Source organism: Hoplias malabaricus, chromosome 14 (genome assembly GCF_029633855.1).
Source record: "Hoplias malabaricus isolate fHopMal1 chromosome 14, fHopMal1.hap1, whole genome shotgun sequence".
NCBI classification, from domain to species: Eukaryota; Metazoa; Chordata; class Actinopteri; order Characiformes; family Erythrinidae; genus Hoplias; species Hoplias malabaricus.
The window spans coordinates 18,585,691-18,602,383 of NC_089813.1; the positions used below are offsets into that span (position 1 = coordinate 18,585,691).

Here is a 16,693-nt window from a genome sequence, read left to right on the forward strand (position 1 = left end):
AAGGTTGCTGTGGTCATTTTTGATCCAATCAGCATATGACTACCCTTAACAATTAAGGTTACTCATGGAATTCTGCCCATGGGTACACAGATCACCCACTGCATCTAGCTATTTCCGCTGTTTATGATAACTTCTTTATAGCACCATGTCCGGCCTCAGTGTATTTAACACAATACGCTATGTGATGTGCAGGTTTCTGCCTACGTTCACCAGCAATTTACAATCTAGTGCTTCACCCCATCTACAAATATTTAGAGCTTGCACATGCTTTTGAATACATTCACCCTCATGCATAAACCTAATCAATATATTACTACAACCACTCATCAATGCATTAACCTCTAGGTGTTTGCTGTTCAACAAACATGCTGAAACCTTTAGTACCTGATTATGCCTCCATGTATTTCTACCCTGCTCCAAAGTAACCTTACAGGATGATAGAATATTCTTCATCATGCCAATCCCTGTATATAATCTACATCTAAGGTCTTCACCTACACACTATACAAGATTTGCATTGTTGGAAGGACGTTGCAAGTTTCTACCAGCAAAAACATAATATGACTTGCCTCCATTGTCCTCTTTGCTCATTGCCAAATGATCTTACAGTTCTCTAGATTCTCCCAAGGAAATCACTGGCCTTGTTTTGCGTGAGATACTGCTGTTGTACACCTGGCGTCCTCTTCCTGCTCACAAATAAATCTAGTCTCCCCCATACCATGCCACACTACTTAAACAATGTCCTTACACTCTCCAGTAATATAGGGATAATTTATTTTTCCATCAAAATATTTATTTTCCTGCACTAGTTTTCTCTTGAATGTCGACAGACTTCCAGACTTGCTTGGTTTAAATTTCAGTCTAGCCAACCTTAGATTATCATTTAACACGGCTGTGTGTAAGGCACAGTAGTCAGAGTTGCCATGTTGTCTCTCCATGCAAACTCTCCCTTCCTGTGACCCACTTAGAGGCCTTAATTACTACCTCCATGGCCATCATAAATGCTAATGGAGAAATTGTACATCCTGCCATTATACCTATTTTTAATCACTGCCACAACATAACAAATTCCCCTGTACTAAAGTAAAACTGAATATCCTCAAACTATGCTTTAACCAGTCTAATAACTTTATCTGGCACTTGGAAAAATTCAAAAGGTTTACACATAAGTTTATGTGGCACTGAGACAAATGCATTAGCTAATTCTAGGAAAACAACATGTAGATGCCTAACCTTACAGGATTAAAGGAGCATGATTTTGCACAACAGTACATTTTGGATTAATATGTTAATTGGGCTGGTCCCAAATACAAGTCCCAATTAAAGGTCCATGTGACACACATTTCAGTCAGATTAATGTGGCTTCCATCACTTTGGCAAAGGCAATCCAAGCCAAGATTATTTATAAAGCACATTTTATATACCGTGGTATGAATTGAGGTCAAGAGCAGCTGAAGCACTGGACAAACAGAGCCAGGTTTACACATATATGAAACCCAAAGATATAAAAGTATGAATTCTCAATAACTTAGTTTGATGGGCATTTTTTTCTATTTAATCTATTTAATAATATTAAGTCAGTAAAATTTATTTGTTTAGCACTTTTTTCAACCTTAATTCTTAATTCAATTCTTAATGCACATGCCACTTGTTTGATTCACATTTTACTCCCCGGTTTTTGGTGGGTTTTTTTTTTAAGGTCTGTGTCTTATAAAATCTAAGCCTGATTTTAATTATCACTTAGTAGAAAGATGTGATGAACCAAGAAGTGCCAGTTAAATTTCCAAATGTCTCTCACTCTCATCTGTGCCCCTGGTGGCTCTTTTTGCCAATACATTTGTAAAAACTTACATTTATTCATAAATTAAATTACTTTTTTGTAGAAAGGGAGTGTTTTCAGTATTGGGCTCTCTAGCGCCCTCATAATAGAGACAAAAGTAATTTTTTCATCTTAGTTTCATAGATAGCAACAAGCCTACATATGATTTTAACATGCACTGGTGGATAAAGTACACAAACCATGTACTTTTGTTAAAGTATAGATACTCAATGTAAAATATTACTCCAGTAAAAATAGAAATCCTAGATTTAGATCTCCACTTGAGTAATAGTGCAAAAGTATTTACCTTCAAATGTGCTTAAGTATCAAAAGTAGAAGTGCCAGGTTTATTATGATTCTATTGTGATACTATAATTTTCATAATAAGATGCATGCTTAATCAATGTCAAATACTCTAGGGTTACTCTTGGTGCACTGGTCTTTAAATAGAATGTCATTAATTAGTCGGGCACTAATTAACACAACAGAAACTGCCAGATAATAATTACAATGAATGTTATATCAACTGTAACATATACCAAATATGTTTGCTCTAAAAACCAACAGAGGTTGCTGAGTATTTAGCCCAATTTATGAGTCTGCATTGAACCTACACTGTAGGGCACACATCAGACCAAACCCTATGCTATAGCTTTACTTGTACCTCTCCAGAAATATAACTAACTATGTGTCACATAGATGCAGACCACAATGACTGTGATTGGTTCGCTGTCAGATGGACATGGATAAAGTTGAACTGAGGAGGTCCAAAAATATGAACTCTTTCACACTACAGAGACTGCAGACAGCAGCAAATTCACTGCCAGTGTGTCATTCATGAGGAAGTCCATGAAGTCCCTTGACCAAGGATCCTCATTATGTGCGCCCCGTTAGCCTCACAACTCAAGCTCAGACAAGAACAAAACAAAACAAAGAGCCATGTGCTCCTAAGCACATGACGAAGGAAAACAAGGGACAAGGCAGAAATACAGGGTGGGCCATTTATATGGACACACCTTAATAAAATAGTAATTGTTGGTGACATTAACTTCCTGTTTGTGGCACATTAGTATATGGGAGCGGGGGAAACTTTTCAAGATGGGTGGTGACCATGGCGGCCATTTTTAAGTCAGCCATTTTGGATCCAACTTTTGTTTTTTCAATGGGAAGAGGGTGAAACTATGGATACTGGAAGCCTGTGCTAGCATTTCTCCTGCGGTGTTGCTATCAGTGTGTGAAGGGAGAAGAGAGTTGTTTTACATCACTTTCAGCCGAGCTCTGCTCCACATCAGTGTTTTACTGGAGCCTCAAACAGCAATATGTTGAAAGTTGTTAAGGTAATTTATCATAATCTCTTCTTCGTATTTGCATGCGTTTCAGTGTCACACAAGACTTTCACTTTCTGCTCTATATTTTACAAAACTGAAAATTGTCACTTCTGTCCCTATAACGACACAAATACACGGACACACCTGACGTTACTGACTTTCTGACGAGTTAATCAAGTCACATCTGCACAGTTTTTCTGTTTCACATTAACTTTAGAAGAAAACAGCCAAACTGTATGGATCATTAAAATTTTGGAACAGGGGAGAGACTGAATTAAAGATCTCACATACCGCACGTTTTTATCAGCCAGACCTTATAAAATATGAAATATAGCATATGTATTTTTACATAAATGTCTGGATCCAGTGATGCTCTGATCATTTATCAAGTCTAAATTACTTCTGGTTGATAAAAGGTGGTACTTGGTTTTAGCAACGTATAAAGAACACAGTTAAAATATAAACTCATTAGTTTCTGTGATGATCATGAGCTTTCTGGTGTAAAAAAGTCACTTTAATACAGGGCGTCAGTTTTGAAGTTTGTTATGAACAGAAAATAACAGGTTTCATTGATAATAAACTGTCAAGAAATGACAAAAATATTATTTTATTATTTTTGCTTAGGGCCAAATGTTGAATGAAAAGGAATCTGTCCAAAAAGGCATTAGTTATTTATCTTGTTAAAGAATATCTGTTTATGTATTAAATTTCAGCAGCATAGTTGCATGGTTATGGAAACATTTTTTGGGCTGCCAACCTACCCCATATGTCCTCTTTTTTGAAAACTCAAATATGGTCACCCTACACAAACAGGAAGTTAATATCACCAAGCATTCCCACATATATATATATATATATATATATATATATATATATATATATTTATAGCCCACCCTGTACACTAAACAGGACAAAACATTACAAATACAATACAAAAATTATAGTTGTCTCAAAAAAAAAAAAAAAAAAAAAAGGTCGCAACAAGGAGCAGGAACATACTGGAAAAATGTGCCTAGACTTTTTGGCTTGATACTTTGTTTTGTTTATTGGATTTGCCTTTTAGACTTCTGGTTATATTTCTGGTTTTGACCTCACTTCAAGTATTGTATTAATTTATGCTGTAAACGGTTAAACACTGTTAAATAAACTGGAGTGATTAATGGCATCTATATCTACTTACAGTCTCAAATATACACAAAAGTTAGTATAAAATCTGCCTTTCTTATTACTTGGTTTTATGTGAAAAAACATAACTGGTTGGTTTGCTTGTTTAAGCACTCTGACTGTATCTGTCCATCTCCTGGTGCCACATTTCATAATGTAGTGGAGTATAAATTAAGATATTTGTCTTTGAAATGTAGTGGATTTAAAGTAAAAAGTATTTCCAAAATGGAAATACAAATTACAGTAATGAATTACATTTACTTCGTTACAGTCCACTACTGCAAATATGTGAAATAAATGTCCTATGCTATATAAGATAATGACATGTAAATATGAGCTCTACACACAGCATATTGGTGATATTCATTTAAATATTCATGGGTATATACTATTCCCCAGGCTCAGTTCTGTATTCATGTGATAGTGAAATCCAGTGTGAGACAGATCTTTTGCCTATTTGTCTTTTGCTTACAATGTGTTTTGCAGGCATTTACAGCCACTCCTCAAATTTGATCATCAAATCATGATTTTGACAAAAATGCTCAGAAACATAAAGAAATTGCATTTAAAACACACATTAAAGAATAAAATAATTGCTTTAAAAATGATAATTTCACATATATTTATATATTTATTTATTTTTTGATTGGAATATATCAGGTAAGGCATTGCGTCCCCTGCCTCTCCTTACTGCACGTCTCTGTTCCTACAAAATTATCCTCACTCTGAGTTAGGACAGTCAGTATCTGTCCCCTATCACTGGATGAATGCCAGCCCTAACTTGAGTATTCAAAATAGGACTTTTATTTTGAATAGACAATTTTCTGTTCATAAACGTTACTGGGTGTGGGTGAGCCGGTCACTAGTCCTGCTTTAATCATTAGATTTTGCACTCTTTCTAAATCCTTGTTGGCTCAGTAGTAAAATAAAATTTAAGAGTTGGATGTTTTTTCCCCATTGTATATTAATATAATGTGTTAGCTAACAGCTGACTAATCAGCTTCATGAGTTCTTCATCTGGAATGGTTTTCAGTGAACAGCTGTGGCCTCGTCAAGAGTTAATTTTTAGATTTGCTCACCTTCTTATTGTGTTTGAGACAATAACTTGGGTTGTGCAGAGGAAGGGTTGGTACAGTTTTATATAATTAATAGTCCTATTCTACCAATGACTAAATAGAAGTTGTGTCGAAACTTTTGACTGCTATTGGATATATGTACATGTTCCCCAGTATTACAACTGAATTAAACAAAAGTCTTCATAAATTAAAAGTTATAAAACCTTCAAGGTGCTCTTTTTAAACTTGCAGTGAGTTGCCTAAATCTGTTCCTCAGAATCTACTGTTGAAGAATAATCTATTTGCTCACTCACCTTTGTAATAGTGGATATATATATTTGGTTTTAAACATACACACACACACACACACCCACACACACTTGCGTAAACATGTTTTCTCCTCCTTTGCCATAGTATATTAACTGTAATTGTGCTGCACTCTTCACATTCACAGTCACATGACATGTTGTGCAGTCAGCTGTGCCAACGTGTTAGTTCATGCAGATATTATACAGAAAACGACTTAGGAAATGTTAATAATGTTATTAAAATAATATTTTATGGAAAACCACAAGAATCTGAAGTATTATAGTCTTTATTATGTTAGTAACTGTAATGTGATACAAAATATATAACAGTATTTTTTTACATTACGTATTTACAAAAAAAAGTAATTACGTCACTGTAACATGTTCCTTTCTATAGTGTTACCACCAACAACGGTGTTAACTATCTTATTAACTTCTAATTTTATTAACTTCTACACCTAATGTTAATAAACAGAAATATACCCAACACCAGCACTGCACAAATTTTAATTGCCAATGTGCCCTTTTGTTGGCCTTGATCAACAATATTCTCTGATTGTGATGAATGTGAGCCCATCATGAAATTAAACATTCTCTGGTCATGGTCCCTCCAGTTGGTGTAGTTTACTGCAAAACAACACTGTGTCATTGTTGTCTAGTGTGAAGAGTACTGTTTTCTGCCCTTTTGTTGGGTGAAAGCATTGCACAGAAACCTGTCTACTGATCCATTTTAATATCATATAAACATATTTATTAATGATTAATTTATTAATAAAGAAGTTTATTAATGTTAATTTAACCATTCATGACCTTGTTATGAAGTGTTTATGAAAGATTTAATTAATGTGTTATGTAGACACCCTTCTTATAAAGTGTTACCAATTTTTTTGCTGTTTCATGTCTCTTAGATTTTATGGAAACAGCGAGGATGGGAATGAGTTTTTCAACTCCATTCATACCTTTTTCCTGTCCATCAATACATTAATGGACAGGCCTCTGGATGAGGCTGTGAAGATAAAGGTGAGTGTGCAGGAATAGAGTAAATTGTGGAGCATTTTGAAAATTAAAAAAAACCTGAAATACCTGTGGTTATAGTAGGGTCTGCCTGTGAAATCATGGTATGTTAGAACTATGTAGCTTTATTTAAACTCTGGGGAGACAACAGAATCTAATGGAAGTCCAGAAGGTCAAGCTGAATGTGGGGCCTGGCCCCACCAGATGTCGCTGTGAAGCTGTGTGTGACATAATCAATAATTCCATTAATATAACAGCAGTCAGGTATTATTCACCTATGTTTGAGAAAAAAAAAATAGGAAAATGAGGGAGCCTTTTTGAATGGGCATAAAGGAGCTGATGCAATTAATAACAGTACAGTATAAATTACAGATGCTAAATTACAGGTTTTAAAACTGATTATTTATATATAGTTTTTTTAAATAAATATTTTGTTCTGTATATGTCTGTTTATCCTTAAGCCAAAAAAGAAGGGAGAGTACTAGTGGAGAGTCAGGTCCAACTGTCAAAAAATGCTCACATTTTGGCTCACAGAGTTCAGGTAGTAGGGCACTCCTATAAAATTTAGCTTACAGCCCCAGGAAAGTCTAGAGTGCCTCTGCTTTTAGCCACTACTAACAAGGCGTAAAGTGAATGAATCACGTTTACAAGATAATAAAAGTTACCTTTAGTACTTTATAGCCCTGTCGTCTGCTAACCCCTACTGTAACTCTTGCGCGTTGTTCTGTAAATGTGTGCATTTCAGGTTTTATTGATGAGGTGCATTTAGGTGCAGTAATTGAGGAAGTTTTTGTGCAGTTCATCTGAAACTTAATGGCTTCCATAAAATCCAGTTGTGTTAGCCTACATTTTTAAAAGAGAAATCTGTAATACTGACTATATTTTACAATGAGAACTACAATACATTTTTAAAAGAGTGGAGAGATCAGTCTGCATCCTCCTTGTCCTCCCAAGACTTGAAGCTTGATTAGGTTGCCAGTTTGAGGAAAATTGAACATACATGAACAAGCAAGAGACGAGTTTAAAAACTTTGGAACATAATAACTAATATGAATGTGCATAATCGACTTATCTACACAGAAGTGTTAATCATTTCAGTAAAACATACTACCTGTGCTAGATAAAGACAAAAAGAGTGGTAAAGCAGCAACCATCATTTTCCCAGCATTTACAAGCCTTGTCCAAATCCACATTAAATATTTTGACTAGACAAGGTTATTTATCTATTTTCCCTTCCACCATAGATAATTCTAATAGGCAGATTTGTGTTGATTCATAATTATTTAATTCAAACATTTCCTTTCACCTTAAATGTGTCCATTTAAGAATCTTATTGAGGTTATTCACCAGCTTCTTGAATTCTCTATTCCACATTAAGAGCTGAAGAAACTGCTAACTTTAAAATTTTTAAAGCAACTCTTATTTCACTTTATCCATTTAAAACAAACAAACCAGTTGTACATCATGTCACTAAACATTTACTTACTACTTAAAGGCAAAAATTTAAAGAGCCTCTGCCATTTTCCCTTTGTTTACAGCTTTTAATGTCTAAATCCACATTAAACGGAATAGACAAAGCTGGTGTTATTTTCTATTCAACAATAAATGTCAGATTAGGAGACAGATCCTTGCTTCTTTTTCAAAATTTTCACAGTCAAGCGTTTTTTTTCCCATATCTAAAAATTGGCGTTATTATCCAGCTTCTTGAATATTTTTCACCTTAAACACACAGATATGTGACATTAAAGATAGCGCTTGGTTTTATAAACAAAACTCGCTTTGAAACAATTTATTTTTTCCATTTTATCCGTTTAAAACACTGAACAAAGTGTACACTGTGTCACTGAAACATCTACCTGATAAAGAAGGCTTATATTTGTTGTGTATTACCAAGCTTGCATTCTCAATTGCACATTAGATAGGCAAACAAGCAAGGCTTTTTAAACACTATTCTTACTCCTTAATTTGTTTAAAACACACACACCACAGAGAAGCACATTAATCTGCTTTACATTCCTTAAAACAAACTTTGTATTTACACCTTTCAGTCATGTTGATATTCACCTTCATAAAAAAAAAAAAAGTTACACCTTTCAATCATCACTATGCCTCTATGCCTTAATTTCTTTATATAAAACACAAACTGTGGAGTTAACTCCTTTAATCTATGTGCTTCTGTACTTCTATACATGTTTTAGAAATTATTTGCTGTTACCTGTTTGGGAGAAAATTATAGTCAACTCTGGATCTGTCTTGGTAGTTTTATACTTTAAAACCATGGCCAATATCTCCTCTCATCTTTGGTTATGGAATTTTTAAAAAGGCATTGAGGCTTTTTGGGTAAGGTAAAGTCTAACATTACCTCTGTTCACTTGTTCACTTCATAGCTGCAAGATGCTATGTTTGTGGCCCTGGCAACCCAGTGTGTAGAGACTGTAATGTGACTGGACAGAGGGCAGGATCTCAGGCTGAAATCTCACACGACCTTCACTCAGGACTGGGCATTTATCAAAGAGAATAAACTGCTTCAAAGATCGCGAAACAAAATGTATAGATAACTCAAACAATTCTGCATTTTTTTTCTCAGGGGGCTATTTTGAAGTACCTTCCTACCATCATTAATGATATCCAGCATGTTTTTGATCCAGTTGAACTCAGGTAAAGTTAAATTGACAGTTATTATTTTGTATTGTTCATTATAATGTGTTTATAGATTCATTTTTTCAGATTTTTGTTTTCTTTATTTTTGTCTTTCAGTTTTTTAGAAATAAGTTTACTTAAACCAGTTGAGTTTTTGAATGCATTAGAGCAGGGGTGGGCAATCTTATCCGCAAAAGCCCAGGGTGGCTGCTGGATTTTAGTCCATTCAGGCCAGTGCACAACTGATTTCACTCCGGTAATTAGTTGGTCTCTTTAAAACAACCGATCCTGTGACCTCCTTGTTGGTTAGAACAAAAACCAGCAGCAAAACCAGCTCTTTGCAGATAAGATTGCCCAATCCTGCATTGCAGTATCCATGTTTATTCATTCTTTGCAAATCTCTCCTGAAATGATTTTGCTGCTGAAGTGTTCTGCTGTCTAAGTTTATTGAGAGTATTCCAGACTCTCAACTGGTGAGGCAGAAGTTGGGCTGTATGGTGAAGATTGTGGAGAGTGACATTTTCAGACTGCCAGGTGAATAAACCCTTGAAAATATAAAAAATATGCATAAGGTCATAATTTTTTATCATTATATCATTTCTGTACCATATTTAAGTTTGCATGAATATATATATATATTAGGTGGTGTGTACATAATTTTTGTACATTCATCCAATGCACATTCTATTTGTTTCGTTTGTCAAGACTTCCAAGAGAGAGGTTTCAAGAGGCTTGAATGCTCTGTAGTGTATAGCAAATTAGATCTTAAGTGGGGATATCATCAGTTGGAGTTAACCCCAGAGTCCAGGGAGATCACTACATTTGCAGTGAACAATGGATTGTACAGGTACAAGAGACTAATATTTGGTGTCCCGTCAGTGAGAAATACCAGCACGAGATAGCAAATGAACTGGCAGGCATCGAAGGAGTTGAGAACATCTCAGATGATGTGATAATACAAAGACCAGAAAATATATGAAAAATGCTTGCAAAAATGTCAGTTCAACATGGACAGACTTGTATTCATGGGAATACTGCTGATACAAAAGGGCATCGGACCAACAGAAGAAAGAGTGAGAGCTGTAGCAGAAGCCAGAGAACCAAGGAATACTGCAGAAGTGAGAAGCTTTCTTGGACTAGTAGGTTCAGCAGCAGATTCATACCACATTGTGCAACACTGTGAGCAACTAAGGCGCTTGACCCGAAAAGAGACTACATTTAAATTTGGGCCAGAGCAATAACAGTCATTTGAAGCTTTAAAGTCTGAGTTAGCAAAAGCAGGTACCTTAGTGTATTTTGACAAAGAAGCCCAAACCAAAGTAATAGCAGATGCAAGCCCTGTAGGTCTAGGTACAGTGCTAGTACAAAAATAGAATAGAACAAGTAGAATCAAACATATCAAAACAACATCAAAATGGGCGCAGGCCAATGGAGAAGTGGAATACCAAAAGGCATCACTGATGAAAAGAATTAGGATTGCTCATGCAGAAGGACTGGAAGCGAGAATTGAGAAAATATAAACTGTTTATTGCAGTATTGAGCATCCAATTACAGGGAAAAGTCCAGCAGAACTCCTGTTTAACTGAAAAATAAGAGGAAAGTTACCAGACGTGTGAGTCAAACACAACAGCATTAAATGTTTGTGACAGACGCTGAACAAAAAGACACAGTACTAGTTCAACAAGACAAAGTGGACAAGTTTACAACACCATTCAATGTAACACCACAAAGTTGTGAGGAAATTTGGAAACTAAGTTGTTGTTCAATCTCCAACTGGAGTATGTTATCGCAGAAATACAACACATGTAAAGAAGTGAAACACAAGAGAATAAACAGGAACACCTTAGACAAGAAGAAATACCTAACAAAGAGGAAAGTACACTCAAATACCACAAAAAGGCTCAATAAGACTGGAAATTTCAATAGCGACCAGACCCCAGAGGGTCAAAAAGACAAGTCAGAGACTCTGATTTTGTGTTAAAGTGACACAGTAATGTGTTTATCAGTGGCGATTGCTCTAAGACTGCAAGGGAAGCTCAGCTTCCCCTAAAATGTCAAAAAATAAGTGATCAAATATATACTGTTGTGTGTACATGTCATTGAATAAATATGCACTACAACGCGATTTTGTTCAGAATCAGCTTCTTATCACGCGGCTTTCCTCTCAATCATTTGCGCAGATTCACAGTGATTTAAACAGTGCGGACGCTGAGCGTCCACAGATTTCAATAGCGAAGTGCAGTGAAACGAGACGAGTCATTGGATAAATGCTGGCTTTTGTCCCGCCCATCGGATGCTCAGCGTCTCTGGGGGTCTATGGGGCAGTGGGTTGGCCTCGGCTGGCCCGGACGCTCAGCTTCTGCATGATGATTGGATGATCTGTCTAAGGCTGAATCCCTTTTTGACAGCGAAATGAGCGAATCAGCGATCCTTTGGTTTAAAGATCCGTGGGAGCATTACATTTTCATTCAGTTTTGAGTTGAACCAAACTTTCTTAAACCTCTTAGTGGCATTTTCTTTGTTAAAAACGACTAGTGACAAATCGAGCTTCTATTTCTGGTGGGTTTTTTTGGAGCTGCTTGTGCTTGGAGACTGACTTCTTTCACTCTTTCTGACTTCTATCGCAGTTTCTAGCAGGTGCTGCTGAGCCCCTCCACATGCTCAATAAAGTATATTGATTTAATTCAGTGTCAAAGTGTAATAGTATTGAGGCGGACACACAACAACAACTCCCAAATGAAAGAACACAAACAGCTCCCTTTTTCTTCATTGTTACTCAGTACACTGTGCATGGATCTGATTATACCATCTCAGGACAGACCCCATGTGTCATTTAAGCCCATTTTCAGAATCAAATGAAATAAAAAGTGCTTAATATTTTGTACAACTAATTGTTTTAACCAATTCAGCAATTTGCTCCTTCCAACACATTTTTATTAAAATTAGTTGCCAGTGTTGAGGTAAACCCACATATATGTGTGCTGCCTTAGGGGAACTCACACAACGTTCTGAAAAAGCTTTGGTATTTTGGGGCCTTTCAGGTTTGTCCCATTTTTGCTATTTTCAGCCAATATTATTTAGTAAGTACTGAAATGTAAGTACTGTAATTTTAGCTAACATAAAATCAGATATTGCTATTTTGATTAGTGTAAATTAAGAAGTGATATTTTGTTGATTTATGCTATTTTCCTTCAAATGGAAAGTTGGGTTTTATGAGGTATCTCACGAAGCTAATATAAATAAATAAATTCATTCATTCATTCATTCATTATCTGTAACCGCTTATCCAAGTCAGGGTCCGCGATAAATAAATTTGATTTTGCTAAATTGCAAAATTTTTAAAATAATTTGCTAATTTCTTTGCTAAATAATTTAAAATGGTGAAATATGTACACTGACAGTTTTCTGATGCATTCTACATTAGTCTAATGAATGGACAGCTCAATATTAGTAACATTTTGCTTTATTTCAAGGTGGCTTCAATGGTACAATGCTACAGACAAACCAAGTTAATTTTGAATGAGAATAATTCAAAATGTTAATTAATATAATGTATAGTCACATTGTGAATATATTTTTTATGGAAGGGACAAGTTATATACATACATATGGATACTATTCACGCTAGAATGTGTTTTTTTTTTTTTTTCAGGATTTTCAGACCTCAAGGACAGGCTCTATACACAGTATCACTACAAATCAAAGAACACTTTATTGGAAAGAAACAATAATCATTTAATAGACATTAAACACAATTATTATAACCTCACAAACGGGGATCAGTGCAGATGAAACACTTATGAGTCTAATCAGTGGCTAGGCTATATGGCTTGTGTGACTAATATGATCTAAACTAATGAAAGTTAAAAGTAAAATGTACCAAGGGACTAATTAGACATCAGCTCTGAAAATTATATTTGAGGCTTACTTGACGTAGTTCAACCAACCGATGGGCAGAGCGATTCACACACAGTTGCAGCAAAGGGTCCAGGCCCTGGTTCGGTTCTGTTCTCCCGGTGGAAGCGGCTAAGGAGGTGTTACCTCCAGGATGGGCAGGCCTTAGAGCGGTGTGACGTCAGTTGGGATTCCCTTTTGGGATAACTGTTGCTGTCCTGGTTGGGAGTTCCCCGAAAGAGGGGACGTTGAAAGAAGCTTCTTTTTGGTCAAGTTCAGAGGTGGCGTCTGGATGTTCTCACACAGTAAACTGTCCGTCAAGTCCGTAAGTCTGTCCGTCAAGGACATATTTTAATAATAATAAATTTTTATTTGAAAGCGCCTTTCAAGTGACCCAAGGACACTGTACAATAAATAATAAAAATAAAATAAAATAAAATAAAAATGAAAATAAAAAGTTAAAAAAGAAGAAGAAAGTCAATAAAAGGTAAATGCACATACAAACATAAAATGGCCATAGAGACATATACATAGTATCATCCATATGCTAGTTTAAAAAGATGAGTTTTTAGTCTGGTTTTAAAAACATCTACAGATGAACAAGCCCGCAGTTCATCAGGAAGACTATTCCACAGCTTTGGACCCGCAACACAAAATGCTCTATTTCCAGAGGTGCTTAGCTTAAAATGTGGGACCTCAAGCAAATGGAGGCTTGAGGACCGAAGAGTGCGCACTGGAGAGTATGGTTTCAGTAGACTACTTAGGTAGGAAGGGGCAAGGTCATGCAAGGATTTAAACACCAACACAAGCAATTTGTACTGTATTCGGTACTTCACTGGAAGCCAATGAAGACGACTTAGGACTGGAGTAATATGCTCCCAAGATCTTGTATGGGTCAGCACCCTAGCAGCAGAGTTCTGGACATACTGCAACCTACTCAAAGCCCGAGCAGGGAGGCCACACAACAGAGCATTGCAGTAGTCAAGTCTAGAAGTGACAAATGCATGGACTATGGTCTCGGCAGCAGTGAGAGAGAGAAAAGGGCGAATCCTAGAGATATTTTTAAGATGATAGAAGGCTGTCCTACATGTGTTGTTAATATGTGAGTCAAACGATAATGTAGAATCAAACATTACTCCGAGATTTCTCACTAGTGATGAGGTAGAGACAACAAATCCAGGGATACAAACAGTAGTGTCACCAAGCCTCCTAACTGTTGCAGGAGAAGCAATTATGATGGCTTAAGATTTTTTATTATTTAAGCTCAGGAAGTTCTCGATCATCCAAGCCCTCACATCAGTTAAGCATTCCAGCAAGGCACTAGGTGGCAAGCTGTGGGAAGGTTTTGTACAAATATATATCTGGACATCATCAGCAAAACAGTGAAACTGCAGCCCATGATGTCTAATGATGTCACCAAGAGGAAGGATGTACAAAATAAAAAGCAGGGGCCCAAGAACAGAGCCCTGGGGGACACCATGTGACAAGGAGCATGTGTCAGATCGAAAACTTCCCAATGAAACAAACTGCTGCCTACCAGAAAGATACGATTTAAACCAGGCTAATGCAGTACCAGTTACACCAACCATGTTTTTGAGCCAAGTTAGTAAAAGGCTATGACACTGTATCAAAGGCTGCAGTAAGGTCCAACAGGACAAGAAGACTCAGCAGTCCTTGGTCAGCTGACATCAGCAAGTCATTGACAACCCTAACAAGAGCAGTTTCAGTGCTGCGATTCCTCCTAAAACCTGATTGGAAGACCTCAAACAGATCACATGATTGAATATGTTCTGTTAACTGAGCAGCTACTGTTCGCTCCAACAGTTTAGCAAGGAAAGGGAGATTAGAGATGGGCCTATAATTTGCGAGGTTCTCAGGATCTAAGCCAGGCTTCTTGAGAACTGGAGTAATAGCTGCCAGTTTCAAAGAAGCTGGGACCATTCCTGAACTAAGTGAAGCATTGATAATTTTGGTAATGAGAGGACAGATGAATGGAGAACAGGCTTTCACCTGCTGTGTAGGAAAAGGGTCTAATTGACATGAAGTTGCCTTTGAGAAATTAATAATCTGTGAAACAAGCTGTTGGTTTACAGTATTGAAGGTGGAAAAATAGCTGCTGCTGAACTGAGGAGATAGTTGTGGAATGTTTAGCCTGGTTGCAGTGGGCTGGAACTGAGAGTAAATTGTAAGTATTTTATGATTGAAGAAGTCCATGAACCGAGAGCAGAGTTCAGCTGAAGGAACCATAGGGAAACTTTTCACAGGGCTCAAAAGCTTATTAACAGTATAAAAGAGAGCTCTATGGTTACTGTGGGCACCAAGAATAACATCAGAATAATAGAGTGTTTTAGCTTCCTGTAGTTTTTTCTTATAAAACAAGACATGATCACTGTAAGCAAGGGCATGCACAGTCAGGCCAGTTCTGTTTGAGAGTCGTTCAAGCTAGCGACCAACAGCTTTCAGCTGGCGCAGCTCAGCAGTGTTTACCCAGAGAGCAAACAATGTCCAAGGTGTGGCCCTTGTTATGTGTAGGGAAATCAACGTGCTGAGAAATATCAAAGCTCTGTAAAACATTAAGAAATTCTTTAGCAAACAAACAGTTACCAGAATTGATGTGAATATTAAAGTCACCAAGCAGCAACAGATCAGAATAAACAGGAATAAGTGTGGAGATTAGCTCAGAAAACTCTGCCACAAAAACAGATGAGGTTTTTGGGGGGCGATAGATAAGCAGAACCAATACAGGTTTAACAGCAGAGACCAACAGCGCCAAACACTCAAACGATGTCATATTTGGGATTGAAACTGTTTTAACTTTGAGGCCAGGGCTGTAGACCACTGCAAGTCCTCCTCCTCGTCCAGTTAAACGAGGTTTATCCACGTATTGATAATGTGGAGGCAGAGTCTGATTGAGCGCGAAATACTCGCTGCCAGGTTTCCGTGAGACAAAGCAGGTCAATGTCATGTTCCTGGATAATATCAGCGACAAACGTTGCCTTATTATTTAAGGAACGAACATTAAACAGAGCACATTTAAGATTATGATCAGTGCTCGGAGCGTGTAGAGATGTTGTAGACACGTAACACAGGTTCCGGTTATTTGCGTGATCAGTTGAGCCTGCCGTCGCCTGGGAAGATTTACGGCGACACGATGACCACAGCGAGGGAATATTGTTGGGGTGCTGATAGTAGTTATATGTCCGACCAAGACCCCGATGACAATATTTAGGTCGTCGCAAAATACCAAGGTGACGATGGATCAATAGAGGAGCAGGAGTTTTACACTGTGCATTTCGGAGCGTAAAAAGTTCACCAAAAGAGTACCTTATCCTCCTTGTCGTCATGATAAGGCCACAATGGAAGTTGCAGCCGTAACAGCCCAGGAGAAGCCAGAGAAATAATCCCGAAATAATCCACATAGCATGGGGGACACAAGTGCTCTCGCGGCAGATGTTAAGCACAGTCACGGAC

At 37.0% G+C, this 16,693-nt stretch overlaps 1 protein-coding gene across 2 annotated transcripts in view; it reads left to right on the forward strand.

Moving 5' to 3' along the window:
• dock5 (dedicator of cytokinesis 5) overlaps window positions 1–16,693 on the forward strand; it is a 208,447-nt gene that overhangs the window by 98,770 nt on the left and 92,984 nt on the right. For both annotated transcript variants that reach the window (XM_066643473.1, XM_066643474.1), the window contains exons 23-25: window positions 6,583–6,694; window positions 9,276–9,346; window positions 9,756–9,862. In XM_066643473.1, coding sequence (XP_066499570.1) covers window positions 6,583–6,694; window positions 9,276–9,346; window positions 9,756–9,862 — 290 coding nt within the window. The remainder of the gene's footprint in view (window positions 1–6,582; window positions 6,695–9,275; window positions 9,347–9,755; window positions 9,863–16,693) is intronic.